This window comes from Neovison vison, chromosome 13 (assembly GCF_020171115.1).
Source record: "Neovison vison isolate M4711 chromosome 13, ASM_NN_V1, whole genome shotgun sequence".
Taxonomy (NCBI): Eukaryota; Metazoa; Chordata; class Mammalia; order Carnivora; family Mustelidae; genus Neogale; species Neogale vison.
In genome coordinates, this window is record NC_058103.1 from 94844235 (window position 1) to 94862497 (window position 18263).

The 18263-nt window shown below is 36.5% G+C and overlaps 1 protein-coding gene and 1 pseudogene across 1 annotated transcript; one reads left to right on the top strand and one right to left on the bottom strand.

Annotated features, from left to right (window-relative positions):
• Positions 1–8497: 8497 nt before the first annotated feature.
• LOC122894612 lies at positions 8498–15323 on the bottom strand (annotated as a pseudogene).
• A 25-nt stretch (positions 15324–15348) lies between these two features.
• Positions 15349–16308, top strand: LOC122894613 (olfactory receptor 4K14). The gene has a single exon (XM_044232383.1). The coding sequence runs from the start codon at positions 15376–15378 to the stop codon at positions 16306–16308; it is 933 nt and encodes a 310-aa protein (XP_044088318.1). The 5' UTR covers positions 15349–15375.
• Positions 16309–18263: the final 1955 nt, after the last annotated feature.

An 18263-nucleotide genomic window follows, 5' to 3' on the forward strand; every position in this document is an offset into this window, starting at 1 on the left:
CATGACCTGAGCTGAAGGTAGAGGCTTTTAACCCACTGAACCACCCAGGTTCCCCAGCAGGGATCATTCTTAAAGCTGACTTGCTCTATTGTGCTTAGGGACAGCTTATGTACATGAGAGGAGGATAATGGTTTTCTTGAAACCTTGAAGGTGATGGGGTAGTTTAGAGAGCAGAACTTGAAACAATCTAGATTTAAGTATTCTTCTGGACAAGGAGTCAGTATTTAGGACCTGGTATGATCAGATATGTCAAGACAATTGTTACGGACTGGTCCTCACTAAGTTTCTACAGTCAGTGAATAAATAGAAAATGGAGGTAAAAATGTAATTTTAAAATTACATTTAATTAATTAATTAATGTAAGAATGTAATGCAAAGATAACAAAGCAATTAATAAAATGATAGCTCTGCTATGCCTCGAAAATAGCCCAGGAAACAAGTGTCTGGCCTCATTGTATGTAGAATAGTTTCCCCCCAAATTTATGTCTACTTGAAACTTCAGAATGTGATTTTACTTGGTGAGGGTATTTGCAGTGCTAATTAAGGTAAGGATCTAAATGATATTTGACTGGATGAGGGTGGTCCCTACATTCAGTGAGAGTGCCCCTAATAGTCAGAAAAGGATGTAGAGCTACACAGAGAAAAAGTCACAGGAAGACATAGGTAGGCAGAGTTTAGAGTTGTGCAGGAAAAACTGAGAAACATTTGAGGCTATCAGAAGCTGGAGGAGCCAGGGAAGGATTCTTTCCTAGAGCCTTCCTGAGGGAAGCATACCCTGCTGATACCTTGATTTCACACTTCTGCATACAGATTGTGAAAGAATAAATTTTTGTAGTTTTAAGCTGTATCATTTGTTGTAATTTGTTATGGTAGCCCTAGGAAGCTAATACAACAGACAAAACTGACTTTTCTTTTTTTTTTTTTAAATTAGAGAAACATATAATACATCATTATTTTCAGTGTGTAGAGTTCAGTAATTCATCAGTTGCATATACCACCCAGTGCTCATCACAGCATGTAACACCCCCTTAATGCCCATCACCTAATTACCCCATCCCCCCACCCACCACCCCTCCAGCGACGCTTAATTTGTTTCCTATATTTAAGAGTCTCTCATAGTTTTTTCTCCCTCTCTGATGACTTCCCATTCAGTTTTCTCTCCCTTACCCTATGATCCGCTGCCCTATTTCTTATATTCCTCATATGAATGAAACTATATGATAACTGTCTTTCTCTGATTGACTTATTTTGCTCAGCATAATACCCTCCAGTTCCATCTATATCAATGTACATGGTAGGAATTCATCCTTTCTGATGGCTGAGTAATATTCCATCGTGTGTGTGTGTGTGTGTGTGTGTGTGTGTGTGTGTGTATGCATATATTTGCTTTCATTTCCCTTGCCCTTGGAGATGGGTCTAGCAAGAAGTTGCTATGGCTGAAGTCACAGACATTGCTGCTTTTGTTCTCCTCTGGAATCTTGGTGGATTCTTATCTCACATTTAGGTCTTCATCCATTTTGAGTTTATCTTTCTGTATGACACAAGAAAACGGTCCACTTCATTATTCTACATGTGGCTGTCCAATTTTCCCAGCACCATTTTGTTGAAGAGACTGTCTCTTTTCCTTTGGATATTCTTTCCAGTTGTCAAAGATTAGCTGACCATAGAATTGAGGCTCTATTTCTGGCCTCTCTATTCTGTTCTATTGATCTATGTGTCTGTTTTTGTGCCAACACCATACTGTCTTGATGAGTTCAGCTTTGTAATACAGCTTGAAGTCTGGCTTTGTGATGCCACCAACTTTGATTTTCTTTTTTAACATTCCTCTGGCTATTTGGGGTCTTTTCTGGTTCCATACAAATTTTAGGATTGCTTGTTCCAGCTATGTGAAAGATGTTGATTATATTTTGATAAGGATTGTATTGAATATGTAGACTGTTCTGGATAGCATAGATATTTTAACAATGATTGTATTTCCAATCCATGACCAACCATGGAACATTTTTTTTTCACTTCATTGTGTCTTCCTCAATTTCTTTTATGAATATTCTATAGTTTTTGGAGTACAGATTCTTTACTTCTTTGATTACATTTATTCCTAAATATCTTATGGTTTTTGGTGCAGTTATAAATGGGGTCAATTCCTTAATTTCTCTTTTTTCAGTCTCATTGTCAGTGAATAGAAATGCAACTGATTTCTGTGCATTGATTTTTATATCCTGACACTTCACTGAATTGCTGTCTGAGTTCTCACAATTTTAAGCTAGAGTCTTTGGGTTTTCTATATAAGGTATCACATCAAGTGTGAGAGTTTGACTTCTTTTTTGGCCAATTTGAATGACTTTTATTTCTTTTTGTTGTCTGATTTCTGAGGCTAGGACTTCTAGTACCATGCTGAACGACAATAGTGAGAGTGGGCATCCCTGCTGTGTTCCTGATCTAGGGATCAGGAAAAAATGCTGAGAGCTTTTCCATTGAGAATATTTGCCATGGGCTTTTCATCGATGGCTTTTATGATATTGAGGTATGTTCCCTCTATCCCTACACTTTGAAGGGTTTTAATTAAGAAAGGATGCTGTGCTTTGTCAAATGCTTTTTCTGCATCAGTTGAGAGGATTATATATTTCTTGTCCTTTCTTTTATTAATGTAATGTACCACGTTGATTGATTTGCAATGTTGAACCACCCCTGCAGCCCAGGAATTAATCCCACTTGGTTGTGGTGAATAATCCTATTGGATTAGGATCCTGTTGGATCCTATTGGCTAGTATTTTGGTGAGAATTTTGGCATCCATGTTCATCAGGGATATTGGTCTGTGATTCTCCTTTTTGATGGAGTCTTTGTCTGGTTTGGGGATCAAAATAATGCTAGCCTCATACAGTAAGTTTGGAAGTTTTCCTTCCACTTCTATTGTTTTCTGTTTTTGTTTGTTTGTTTGTTTGTTTGTTTTTTGAAACAGCTTCAGAAGAACAGGTATTAGTTCTTTAAATATTTGGTAGAATTCCCCTGGGAAGCCATCCAGCCCTGGACTCTTGTTTGTTGGGAGATTTTGATTACTGTTTCAGTTTCCTTGCTGTTGATGGGTCTGTTCAGGTTTTCTATTTCTTCCTGTTTCAGTTCTGGTAGTTTATACTTTTCTAGGGATATATCCATTTCTTCCAGATGGCCTAATTTATTGGCATGTAGTTGCCCATAATATGTTCTTATAATTATATTACTTTGGCGTTGGTCATGATCTCTCCTCTTTTATTCATAATCTTATCAATTTGGGTCCTTTCTCTGTTCTTTTTGAGAAGCCTGGCTTGGGGTTTATTGATTTTATTAATTCTTTTAAAGAACCAGCTCTATTTTGTTAATCTGTTCTACTGTCTTTTGATTTCCATTTCATTGATTTCTGCTCTAATCTTTATTATTTCTCTTATCCTGCTTGGCTTAGGCTTTATTTGCTGTTCTTACTCATGCTTCTTTGGGTGTAAGGTTGTGTTGTGTATTTGAGACTTTTCTGGTTTCTTATGGAAGGCATGTGCTATTTACTTCACTCTTAGGACTGCCTTTTCATTTGTTTACGTTATTTTTTTTTCTTTTTTTAATTTTCAGCGTAACAGTATTCATTGATTTGCACCACACCCAGTGCTCCATGCAATCTGTGCCCTCTCTAATACCCACCACCTGGTTCCCCAAACCTCCCACCCCCTGCCCCTTTAAACCTCTCAGATTGTTTTTCAGAGTTAGTCTCTCATGGTTCACCTCCCCTTCCAATTTCCCTCAACTCCCTTCTCCTCTCTAACTCCCCTTGTCCTCCATGCTATTTGTTATGCTCCACAAATAAGTGAAACCATATGATAATTTACTCTCTCTGCTTGACCTATTTCACTCAGCATAATCTCTTCCCATCCCGTCCATGTTGCTACAAAAGTTGGGTATTCATCCTTTCTGATGGAGGCATAATATTCCATAGTGTATATGGACCACATCTTCCTTATCCATTCGTCCATTGAAGAGCATCTTGGTTCTTTCCACAGTTTGGTGACTGTTATTATATATATATATATATATATATATATATATATATATTTTAATCTGCTTTAATTTCCTGGTTGACCCATTCATTCTTTAGTAGGGTGTTCTTTAACCTCCAAGTATTTGAGTTCCTTCTCAATTTACTATTGTGATTGAGGTCCAATATCAAGGCACTGTGGCCAAAAATATGTGTGGAATAATCCCAGTCTCTTGGTGGTAGTTAAGACCTGATTTGTGATCCAGTATGTGATCTACTCTGGAGAATGCTCCATGTACACTTGAGAAGAATGTGTATTCTGTTGCTTTGAGATGGAATGATCTGAATTTATCTGTGAAGTCCATCTGGTCCACTGTGTCGTTCAAAGGCCTATTTCCTTGTTGATCTGCTTAGATGATCTGTCTATTGCTGTTGAGTTGGGTGTTAAAGTCCCCTACTATTATTGTATTATTATCAATGTGTCTCTTTAATTTTATTAATTGGTTTGTATAGTTGCTTGCTCCCAATTGGGAGCATAAATATTTATAATTGTTAGATCTTGTTGGATAGACCCTTTAATTATGATATAGTGACCTTTATCATCTTTTATTACAATCTTTGGTTTAAAACCTAATTTGTCTGATATAAGGATTGCCACACCAGTTTTATTTTGATGGCCATTAGCATGATAAATGGCTCTCCACACCCTCACTTTCAATCTGGAGGTGTCTTTAGGTCTAAAATGAGTCTCTTGCAGAGAGCTTATTGATGGGTCTTGCTTTTTTATCCAATCTGATATCCTGTGTTTTTTTATTGGAACATTTAGCCTATTTACATTCAGAGTAACTCTTAAAAGATATGAATTTGTATTGGCTATAAAATCACTGTTTCTGTGTATTGACTCTTCCTTTCTTGTCTGTGTTACTTTGCGACTCTTTCTTCACTTCCAGGATACCCTTTAATATTTCTTGTAGTGTTGGTTTGGTGATCACAAGTTCTTTTAGTTTCCATTTTTTCTGAAAGGCTTCTATGTCTCCTATTTTGAATGAATTTTGAATTCTAGCTGTAATAAAGTGTTCTTGGCTGCATATTTTTCTCATTTAGCATATATATATGCTAAATATACCATGTCAGGCCTATCAGGTCTCTGTGGATAGGTCAGCTGCCAATCTAATGTTTCTACCCTTGTAGTTACTGACATCTTGTCCCATTGCTTTCAGAATTTTCTCTTTGTCTCTGAGATTTGTAAGTTTCATAATTATTTGTTGGGATGTTGACCTATTTTTATTGATATTGAGGGGGATTCTCTGTGCCTCCTGAATTTTGATGCCTGGTTCCCTCACCATGTTAGGGTTGTTCTTTGCTGTAATTTGCTCCAGTATATCTACTGCATCTGTCTCTTTCCTTTTCTTCTGAGATCCCAATTACTCTAATATTGTTTCACCTTATGGTATCACACATCTCTCAAATTCTCCCCATGTGATTCAGTTGTTGTTTATCTTTCTTTTTTCAGCTTTCTTATTCTCCATCATTTGGCATTCTATATCACTAATTGTCTCTTCTGCCTCATCAATCCTAGCAGTTAGAGCCTCCATTTTGATTGCTCTTATAAATAATATTTGAGTTGGTTAGATTTTAGTTCTTTTATTTCTCCAAAAAGGGATTCCCCACTATCTTCTATGTTTTTTTCCCCCAAGCTCAGCTAGTATCTTTATAATCATTATTCTGAACTCTAGTTCCAACGTTGTACTTATGTCCATACTGATTGGGTCCATGGCAGTCAGTACTGCCACTTGTTCTCTTTTTTGAGGAAGGGTTTTCCATCTTATCATTCTGTCCAGGGAAGAATATATGAAGGAGAGAACAAAATACTGGGAACAATGACCCCAGAGAAATATATAGTAAACAAATTAGATGAGACCTGAAACTGGGGAAAAGGAAAAAAAAAAGAGAGAGAGAGAGAGAGGAAGAGAGAGAGCAAAACAGAGTAATACACTGGATTCTGTGTGTATTTTGGTCTTTTTTTTTTTTTTAGAAAAATAAATCACAAAATTTTAAAGAAAGAAAGACTTATATGGGTATAAAAAAATTAAATACAATGGAAGGATAGAATGTAACTGTAAAAATGGAAATTAAAGGACCAAACAAAAAGAAGGGATATAAAAAACAGGTGAACAAAACAGAGCAATGCACCATCTTCTGAGTGTATTTTTGCCAGTTTGTTAGAAGAAACTACATCTCAAAATTGTAAAGTAAAACTTATGGAATACATTGAAAGCATAGAATGTATCTATAAAGATGAAAGTTAAGAAACTTTAACTTTAACAAAGCAAACAAAAAAGTCCAAAAAAAATAAACCAAAACAAACAAACTGAAAAAGGAAGAAGAAAAAGGAAAACAACAAAAACAACAAAAAAAGAGAATATAATCAGACAGGTGAATAGAAAACAGAGCCATTCACTAGATTTTGAGTGTATTTTGGTCTGTTAGTAGAAGCTGCATCCCAAAATTGTAAAGAAAGAATACCTGATATATATATGTATACGCACACACACACACACACACATATATGATTAAATACAATGAAGGGAAAGAGTACAATTGGAAAAATTAAAATAAAAATGAATTTTTAAAAGAAGTTGATAAAATAAGAAATTGGTTGAAAAAGGAAAGAAAAAAATTTAAAAAACATTAAGGTTGAAAGACTAAAGAATCATGGGGAAAAACCATGAATTCTATGAGCTGTATTCCCTCACTGTTGGAGTTTTGAAGTTCCCATTGATTGGTAAACTTGGTCTTGCCTGGATACTCTTGCTGTTCTTCTGGGGGAGGGGCCTGTTGCATTGATTCTCAAGTCTTTGCCCGAGGTGGAATTTTACCATCCTTGCCAGAGGGCCAGGCTAAGTAATCTGCTCCAGTTTGTTCTATGTAGTTTTTGTTCTCTGAAGACTTTCTTTGCACCTATAGAAGATGAGAATGAAAATGGCAATCTCTTGATATTTGTCTTCAGAGCTGAAAGCTTGGGGCCTCACTCCTCAGTGATCCCTCAGAGAAAAGCAATCAATCACTCCTGTCTCCCTGGTCTCTAGCCACACTGTGTGCTCACTCAGCCTGTGACTCTATTTCAGGCACATGGCCCCCTTTTGAGTTATGAAACCCTGTAGATTCCTGTGGTGCACTCCTGTGCCACTCCTCACAGGGAGGAAGGGGGTTCTTGCCAATTCTGCCACTTGTTGGGCCTCTGGTCAGAGAGCAGTGGCCTGACTGTGCTGTGGTTTCTGGTTTATGGCAACCCTGAGCTGAGAGCTCACTCATGGGCTCAGTCTTTGCAGCTGGCTTCCCCGCTCTGATGCCTGGGAGCTCTGCCGCACTTAGGCACCCCTCGTCCAGGGGGTTCAGCCTAGGGTTTGAACAGGATAGGGTTCAGTCCAACTTAGCAGCCTGAACAACGTCCCTTACTGGAGCAGACTTTTAAACGTTCTGATTTTGTACTCCACCACTGTATCTCTTGCTAGTACCAGCTGACAGAGGCTCCCTGCCCCTGTGGTTTATTGTCCCACAAATTGCCTTAGATTCACTTCTCTACACCTTCTACCTTGCCGAAAGTGGTCGCTTTTCTATTCATAGAGTTGCAGCAATTCTTTTCTTCCACATCCAGTTAATTTCACTGGTGTTCAGAATGTCTTGACAGCTATCTAGCTAAATTCCTGGGACCAGAAGAAATTAAGACCTCCTACTCTTCTGTCATCTGGGACTCTCTACAAGTAACTGGAATTTAAATAAAAACTTAAAAAAAATAATCTTCAGGAAATCCTATTGGCTACAATTTCAAATAACCTGGCATCTGACTACTTTTGTCTTACAGTGTACATTTGTGGAATGAGCCATCACCAGAGTTGGCCTAAATTAGTGAACTTGCTGCTTATCTGGCCTCCTAGCTTCCATCCTTGCCTTTTCCAACAGGAGCAGTTAGAGCTGTTTTAATGCCTGTCCTCTACTCAAAACTCACCCTCACCACTTCACTCAGAAGAGAAAGCCATGTGCTGGTGTGTCTTACAGGGCCCTGTAGGATTTATGCCCCAACTACAGTTGCTTATCATCCCAACCACTTTCCACCTTACTCCACTTTAGTTCTAGGAGTTGTTTGAATATCATCAGGCAGCCCCCACATAAGTGCCTTCGCACTGGCTGTTCTCTCTGTGTTTTGCTTTTCCCAGAGGTACACATGAATGCTCCCATGTATTCCTTTAAGTCTTTGGTCAAAAGTCCTGTTCTCAGTGAGGCATATTCTTAACATCATATTTAAAATGAAAACTCTGGCATTCCCACTCTTACTTACCTTGATTTTTTTTCCTTAGACTTATTGTAAATTACCATTTTGTTTATGTTTAATTGTCTGCATTTTCTGTGAGAATGTAAATACTGTAAATACTGTGACAATTGTTGATTTCATTCACCAATGCAACTCCAATGTAGTTCAGTAAACAAAGCATTTAATTTTATTTTATTCCACTATTGGTCATAGTTTGAGCCCTATACACTCCCTTCCCTTTCACCTCAAAGGGAGCTCCTTTACATGTATTCACACACACATCATTAGTAAAGAGATCAGGCTAGATATCCTCCCAAATCATCCTAGGATTTAGCTCCTTGTCAGGACTCCAGGAAAAGCATAAAAAATAATTCTGTCTCCAGGAATAGACCCATTAGGAGGTGCCAAGATTTCAACCTTCTCAGGTGAACTAGGACACATCACCATTACTTGAGATATTACCCCCCTCATCTTTGCAGGTTTCAGGTTACAAAGTAAAATCACCATCCATTTTTGCATCTATTCAAGAGGAATATGATTCACCAGACCACTGACAACTGTTCTTGGGGCTGTTTCTCCAACATCTACTTCTTCTACATATAAAGAATCTACATCAGGATGTTTTCTGGCAGTGATGATATAATCAACTAAAAGATCCAGCCGAGAAACATCTACTGGCTTAGAGTCAGTGCTTCCTGCTGCTGAGAATGTGCACTACATGTATAGCCTAGTGTCTCTTTCTCTCCCTCTTTCTCTTTTTTTTTTTCAGAAAACAACATTAACCTTTCTTAATATATTGAAATATGCACTAAAAATTTGTTTTTCTTGTCATTATTTTATGACACACTGATCTACTTTAATTCATTTTAACTAATGTGGAAAAATTAAATTGTTATAGATTTTTATTTATTAATGCACACTTCTTAAAAGACTTCTTTTGTCATAGAAATACTAGGTCTAGATCTATTGGCAGTTCTCAAGGAGACTGATTTATATTTCCAAAGTGTCTATCAAAAATTTATGCTGATTTACATTTTTTAAAGATTTTATTTATTTGACAGAGAGCACATGGGTAGGGGTGAGGGTAAGAATGGCAGAGAGAATTTCAAGCAGATTCCTAGCCAAGTGTAGAGCCCAACTCTGTGGGCATAGTCTCACAACACTGAGATCATGACCTGAGCCAAAACCAAGAGTCTGACACTTAATCAACTGAGCCTCCCAGGTGCCCCCTGATATATATTAACAGTGAAGGCAGCAGTATTCCACAGTTAAGAATATGGATTCTAGAGCCCATGCACCTGGGTTAGAACATCAACTCTGCTACTGACAGTGTGTGTGTCCAAACATAATAGCCTCAGTCTCCTCATTTATACACTGGTAATGATGGTGTTACTCTCATTAGACTTTTGTGAAGATTAATTGAAATAATCAACTTGACATAGTACTGGCATAAAGAAAGCCCTGAAGAGACATCAAGTGTTATTTAAATTTATATTATTTTTATTATGAAATTAACTATTTTCATTAGACCTGACCATGAGTTTGATGTATTTATTCCAAATCTGATATGTGAAAAAAGATATGCCTTGTTAAGTTTTATTTAGCCAGGTCAATTTTTAATGTTTATTGGCCTATTAGTCTTCTTTCTTTTAAAAAATAATTTTCTTAAATTCTTTCCTCTTCTCTCTCTTCAAGTTTGCCTCACTTATTGATTTATAAATACTTTTTCTATGTTAAAGATTTAGGCTTTTGTCATCAAGGCTAAAATAGCCACACTGGAACTTTGTATGGATTAGAAAAAAAGTGCTTCCAGGGGACAAACCCAGGCTCATTTAGGATATACTGTTTGTTGAAAGGGTGGGGCACAGGCTGGATATAAGCTCCCACAGACCCTTTGACCAGTAAGTTTAGAGCACTTAAAATCTGTACAACTCTATGTAATGACTTTGGGGGTCACATGATTGGAAACAGAGTTAACAAGTTTGTAGTTGGATTTAAATTCTATTGTGGGGGTGCCTGGGTGGCTCAGTGGGTTAAAGCCTCTGCCTTCGGCTCAGGTCATGATCCCAGGGTCCTGGGATCGAGCCCCGAATCGAGCTGTCTGCTCTGCGGAGAGCCTGCTTCTTCTTTTTTTTTTTTCAATTTATTTATTTTCAGAAAAACATTATTCATTATTTTTTCACCACACCCGTGCTCCATGCAAGCCGTGCCCTCTATAATATCCACCACCTGGTACCCCAACCTCCCACCCCCCCCGCCACTTCAAACCCCTCAGATTGTTTTTCAGAGTCCATAGTCTCTCATGGTTCACCTCCCCTTCCAATTTACCCAAATTCCCTACTCCTCTCTAACGTCCCTTGTCCTCCATGCTATTTGTTATGCTCCACAAATAAGTGAAACCATATGATAATTGACTCTCTCTGCTTGACTTATTTCACTCAGCATAATCTCTTCCAGTCCCGTCCATGTTGCTACAAAAGTTGGGTATTCATCCTTTCTGATGGAGGCATAATACTCCATAGTGTATATGGACCACATCTTCCTTATCCATTCATCCGTTGAAGGGCATCTTGGTTCTTTCCATAGTTTGGCGACTGTGGCCATTGCTGTTATAAACATTGGGGTATAGATGGCCCTTCTTTTCACGACATCTGTGTCTTTGGGGGTAAATACCCAGGAGTGCAATTGCAGGGTCATAGGGAAGCTCTATTTTTAATTTCTTGAGGAATCTCCACACTGAGCCTGCTTCTTCTTCTCTCTCTCTCTGCCTGCTTCTCTGCCTACTTGTGATTTCTGTCAAATAAATAAATAAAATCTTTAAAAAAAATAAATTCTATTGGGATGCTTCCTAAAATACCAAGTTTTGGGGTTTTGTTTTGTTTTGTTTTGTTTCTTTACATATTTTTGTATATTTTGCTTTCTGAATTCTTCTATTACTGACTTTATATTTATGGTATTGTTCAGGGTTTTTGGGTAAGAGAAAGGGAGAGAGAGACGAGACAGTGACAGAAATAGAGAGAGGATGAATGAGAGAGAGAGAGAGGGAGAGGGAGAGGGGGAGAGAGAGAGAGAGAGATATTGATTTAATATAAGTAATGGCTCACTGTCTTTCAGAGCCTGGCAAGTTTAGAATCTAAATCTACAATGTGGACTGGAAGGCTGGAGTCCCAGGAGGGTTGATGGTACGGATGAAATTCAAAGACTACCTCCTGGAGAGTTCTTTCTTGCTTGGGAAGACTGGTCTTTTTCTCCTCTTCAGAACTTCAGCTATTGGGGAAGGCCTACCTATGTCATACAGGGCAATCTGTCTTACTCGGAATTCATCAATTTCTGTGGTAATTTCATTCCCAACATTCCTCCAAATTGACACATAATATTAATCACGATATTTAGGAAATATTCTCCTAACTCCAAACCAAACATTGACTCTGGTTGTTATCAGCAGCTTCTCAACAATTCTTGGCTTTACATAGTATATTTGTACCTAAATAATAACTGTGTATCAAAAACAAATTAAATTGATGCATATAGGTTACCTCTTTTAAAAAATATTTTATTTATTTATTTGACACAGAGAGAGAGAGAGGTTACAAGTAGGCAGAGAGGCAGGCAGAGAGGCAAGCAAAGAGAAAGGGTGAAGCAGGCTCCCTCTGAGCAGCGAGCCTGATGCAAGGCTTGATCCCAGGACCCTGAGATCATGACCTGAGCAGAAGGCAGAGGCTTAATCCACTGAGCCACCCATATATAGGTTATTTTACAGTTTTTCTTCAGCAATAATTATTTGTGTGTTTTCAAAAGAGAAACAAACTTAGAAAAGCTTTGTGATTCCCTTTAAGTGAAACACAATTAGCTAAAGTCAATATAGAAAATGAGACTTTTTACTAAGATGTCTTGTTAGTGAAATCCCTTATAAATTGGTTTGTGCTTATACACCTAATATGGAATTGAATGTCGTGTGAATTGTTGTAAATGTGATTATCATTCATCAGAAAACTCTGGGATATTTGTAATCAAGCATACAACCATTAGCAAAAGAAGCCCGAATTAACCTCAAATGATTTGGGGAGGTGAGTGGGATAACAATTATAAATAGTGTGCAAAGTAACCCAGAGACTAAGAGATTTCATTATTCATGAACATATAAATATGGAGAAAGCAAATATTTTGGCACATAAAAAAACTGATGCTCCAACATATTGTGCTTTATCAAAGTTACATAAAATAATGAGCAAGGTTGGCCGATTTTCAGTATATTTTTAAAATGGAACTTGTTAATTTAATCTTCTAGAGGAAAGAAAGGCACATTTTACAGTTTATTAACCTGATGAGGATATATATTATCCTGCTTAAACTATTAAAATAATTGTACCTGTGTTTATATAGAACCTGATGTCTTTAAATCTTTCTTCCTTTTCACTTGGGGAAATGAACATGACTTATTAGCACAAATTTCCACTTGAAAATATTCCTCAAGCTCCATTATGGTAATTGGCCATCAATGTCCCATCTTTAAGGGATTATTAATTTCATGGGAGAGAGGATATAGATATTTATATCTAAAGTCCAAAGAAGACTCAAGTCTGAAGTTCTCCAGCTTCTTAAAGTGATGCTTTTCTGGAATTATTTTCCAGGAGGAAGAGAAAGAGAAAGAGATTATTAAATCTTCTATAGAATAAAAAATATGTATGTTTTCAGAAGTTCCATTCAGGTATAGCAGATTTGAAAAAAAAAAGTTGAGGGATCAGCAGCACCAGCGGTGAACATCTAACCCCAGGTTAGTAAACAGCCTTTGATAGACATTTAGTGAATTTGTGTCTGAACATACAAGTCAACCAGAGACTAATTCATTCCATTATTTTTTTACATTAAAATTGTTGGAGGAAATAATATTAACTTGTCAGTTAAAATCAAATTTTGTCATTGTTGTATTTGTTTCCCAAGTAGCAATTGCAGGTATACAAAATCAACTTCATTGTTTCTGGTTATAAACTTAAGATTTAATGATCTTTAAAATGCCTTTGAAAATCACAGCATGTTCTCTGAAATCAGAGCCCTATTTAAGTTTATTTATTCCACTTTTTTTAGCATCCATTTTCAAAAATGTTTTATTGATATATAATTTACATGCCAAAAACTCCACTCATTTCCAGGGTACAATTCAATGGTTATTAGTATATTTACAGAGTTGTGCAACTGTAACCAATATCCAATTTCAGAGCATCTTTGATTCAATAAAAAGATAAACATTTCTTTATTTTTGTTTCCCAAGTTTTCCATTTGGGAAATCTCTAGAAAACCCATTTATGTTTTAGGTTTATATGTGAAAATTCTTAACGGCCTTTGAGCAAAAACATGTCAAAAAAAGAGTGGCCATTGTGGTCTGTAATATGTATGTTAGCTAATATCAGTGCTATCTAATTAAGTTTGTGAGGAGATCCTGAATTGTCTTCAGTAGTGTTTAACTTCAGATATATAATCCCATTTTAAAAAAGGGTAACACCTATTCCTAAAAAATCTTGCAATTAAATCTTTAATATAATCCATTTATAAAAGTTCAAGAGGAACAAAAGCATCTGAGTCTCTGTTATCCTTACAAAAACCTGGTTGAGACTGGTGGTATTCAACTGGACTAAAACAGATACAATAACCATAGCATTCCTCTAGATTTTTAATTCTATTACAATATCATGTTCACATCATTAGAATATTTCAAATCTGGAACATGTAACTTTAGCTTCCTTTAAGTAGCCTTACCAAACTATTATTTCATGTTATAGTCTTCAATTTCGTAAAGGACCAACATAATAAAAGTTCTAACAAGGGACAGTTCTGCATCATTTGTGAAATTACCCATGAAGAGTTCTGTTCAATGTCTTTATAAAAATATTTATACAATATCTTCCTCTTAGTGAGACAACTGGGGTACCACCTCATTACTCACGATAAACTGATAATGTGACCTATCCATCCCAACCCAGTTCTTCTTCAAGTTCAGAACTACATTCTTATTCAAATGCTGAAATTATCAGTACTCATGTATACTGTGAAAGCTACCCCCTCCCTCAAATCATTGCATAGGTTTTATGCTCTGGTTCATGTTGAGAGGTTTTAGAAAATGTTTTTTTTAATTGAAGCCACTCTAAAATCTTCAATAAGTAGTCAGTTTATACATAATAAATCTACAAATGAATTGGGTCGTTGGCTTTTTAATCCCAAACCCAGATGATTAATAGAGATGACAAGAGCAGTAATAAAATGTGGGATCAGGGGATCTGTATGAACCTTAGGTTAATTGACTTATTTCCTTTTTTTTTAATTTATTCTTAAAATTTTTTTTAAATTTATTTTTTAAACTTATTTCTTATCAGTGTAACAGAATTCATTGTTTATGCACCACACCCAGTGTTCCATGCAATACATGCCCTCCATAATACCCATCACCTGGCTCCCCCAACCTCCCACCCCCTGCCCCTTCAAAATCTTCAGATTGTTTTTCAGAGTCCATAGTCTCTCATGGTTCATCTCCCCTTCCAATTTTCCTCAACTCCCTTCTTATACTATTGCTTTATTAACTGAAGAGAGAATGGGAAACTTGGCGTTACATAGCCATGGTCTGAATGCTTGAGCTTCTGAGTGAGCAAATGAATATGGAAGGGAGAGATAATTTTACTACTACCAAAAGTCCCTGAAGGAGTCTGGATTGTCTAGATTTCAAAACAAGCAGTGTAGAGAAAGCTGCAAAAGTCCAGAAATTTGTTTAAAAATCATTATGTTTCACACTTAAAATGGGTAAATTTTGGTAGGTAGGTACATTTTATTTTAAGTAGATTTAAAAAATTTTTAAAAGGAAGATGCTAAACAGCCTAATTATGGAGACAAGCAAACTCTATTGTTGAACTTGGATTTAATCATCTCTGTATTGTATTTTATATTTTGTCTCACAAATTTAAATTACATTCAGATAAAATTAGGTGATCACTTTCATGTGCCTGGTAGTTGACAGGCCCTTTCATGTCCACCTCTTTTCTTTATATAGACTCAGGACACAACCTGAAACTTGAGATAATGGAGCTGCAGAATTACTCCTTTGTGTCAGAATTTGTGTTGTATGGACTCTGCACTTCTCAACACCTCCAGCATTTTTTCTTTATATTTTTCTCTGGGATCTATGTGGCCACTGTGCTGGGTAACCTCATCATTGTGGTCACTGTAGTTTCTGACTCCCACTTGCACTCCTCTCCTATGTACTTCCTGCTGGGAAATCTATCTTTCTTAGATATATGGCTAGCCTCATTTGCCACCCCCAAGATGATCAGGGACTTTCTTAGTGATCGAAAGCTCATCTCCTTTGGAGGGTGTATGGCTCAAATCTTCTTCTTGCATTTTATCGGTGGGGCTGAGATGGTACTTCTGGTTTCCATGGCCTATGACAGATATGTGGCTATATGCAAACCTTTGCATTACATGACCATGATGAGCCGGCAGACTTGCATGGGGCTGGTGTTGGTTTCATGGGTCATTGGATTTGTGCACTCCATCAGTCAAGTAGCCTTTACTGTGAATTTACCTTACTGTGGCCCCAATGAGGTGGACAGCTTCTTCTGTGATCTTCCTCTTGTGATCAAGCTTGCCTGCATGGACACCTATGTCCTGGGTATACTTATGATCTCAGACAGTGGGTTGCTCTCCATGAGCTGTTTTCTGCTCCTCTTGGTGTCTTACACTGTTATCCTCATCACTGTCCGACAGCGTGCTGCTGGTGGGGTATCCAAAGCACTCTCTACGTGCTCTGCACACATCATGGTAGTCACACTCTTCTTTGGGCCCTGTATTTTCATTTATGTGTGGCCTTTCAGTCGGTTCTCTGTGGACAAGCTCCTGTCTGTGTTTTATACCATTTTTACTCCACTCTTGAACCCTCTTATCTACACATTGAGAAATACAGAGATGAAAACAGCTATGAGGAAACTGTGTAACCAACGTGTGACTTCTCACTGAATTCCAGCTTTCCTTAGACCTACATGTTCTTACTCATTCAGGGGATATCCTTTCTTTAATAGGATTCTGCATAAAGATTCCATCCTGATGTTTTATTGGTATAATTTGTATTGTATTATATTACAAAGAAATAGTTGTGGATTACAACAAAAATAATGTGTGTAATTTTATTCTATATAATTTCATACTTTAAATAAAATTCTATAATATCACTTTATGGTATCACTACCTTATACTTTAAGATTTATAATACATTATAATAATTATTATAATTTTATTATATAATTTTGTATTATAAATAAATTTATAAGTATAATACAACTGCATTGTAATGTAATATTAGAATTGTATAGTAATTACTATGTAATATAACTTTATGTAAACAGATATACATGTACATACACTATCAACCCACACATTCACTTTGGAATGAACTTGGCAATTTTCCTTTTGTTAAACCAGATTTCTCTTCATAGTTTATTTTGTTTATAATATTTATAGAAAGTGATTTGAATCTCCTAATTATAGTTCAATACACTAAGAGCTGTCAGTTTGTAAGCATTCAAGACATGAAACATTCAGCAGAAGGAAGGTATGTGAGAATAAAATGTTGTATCGATCTTTATCCTGGTTTTTAAGAGGAGAAGGGAAAAGACACTATTTAAAAATCTTATTAATATAAAAGGAAACTTTTTCTTGGGAATGTGTATTATGCTTAAACTTTATATTGAAAAAAAATGAATGTATGTCAGTGAAATTCAATTACAGAAGTTAATTTTCACACAGGGTAATTCTAGGTATTTTACCAGAAGGTAATTTTCACACAGGGTATTTTATGGGTTAATATTTTATGGTGTAAAATAAGCTATTGTGTGGCTATTTAAAATTCACTGGAGTAGGAAATTAATAAATTTTAACCCACAGACTTTAAATAAACCATACATCTACATTGTTTCTTGCTGAGTTGATTCTGTCCCTTGGGATGGAATCTATTAGGAAGGCTGTTTGAGTACCACAGAGCCAGATCTTATGCTGAGTTTTTGAATGCCTTTGGGTCCTAAAATGACATTTATAAGCAAGAGTTAACATTTGTATTAACTGAACTATATAATGGTCAAAGAATTCAATCAATATTCTTGTATGTTAATTCTGAAATATCAAACAAAAGGAGAGAATTGGCCAATGACTGGATTCCTTGAGTAACTGGATGAAATTTCTAATAATTTTGGACAGTGTTTTCAATAAAAAGAAACATGCTCCTGAGTACTTGTGGCTTCTCTTATGGCTGTAATCTTGCACATTTTCATAAACACTAAAAGAATATAGTTGAAAACTGCCTTGGGATAAATTTCTCAGGAATCTTCTTCTTGTTTGCTACTGCAGTAAAACTATGTTTTGGAATTTCATAAAACTTCGGCCGTGTCAATTTTTATGACCAATAATACTCCTGTATGTGAACAATTAAAGAGCTTAAAAGCTCCACTCTCTTTTCACTACAGTATTTTTTAAAATAAACAATATATGGAATTAACCAGTGTCTAAGCAGAGGTGAATGGATAATACAGAATATTAATCAGCCATTAAAAAAGAATGAAGTGGGGAACCTGGGTGACTCAGTGGGCTAAGCCTCTGTCAGCTCAGGTCATGATCTCAGGGTCCTGGGATCGAGTCCTGCATTGGGCTCTCTGCTTGGTAGGGAGCCTGCTTCCTCCTCTCTCTCTCTGCCTACCTCTCTGCCTACTTTCGATCTCTGTCAAATAAATAAAATCTTAAAAAAAAAAAAGAATGAAGTGTTACCCCTTAGACAAAATGTCTGGACCTGGAGGATATCATGGTAAGTGAAATACATTAGAGAAAGACAAATATCTTATGATTTCTTATATGTGGAGACCAGAAAAACAAAGCAAACAAACTGAAGAGAAAGAGATGACAGAGAAGAAACTGGCAGTTGTCAG

Bases quoted from the DNA above. Each gene is read 5' to 3' on its own strand.
- LOC122894613 (XM_044232383.1), top strand. From the start codon at position 15,376: ATGGAGCTGCAGAATTACTCCTTTGTGTCAGAATTTGTGTTGTATGGA.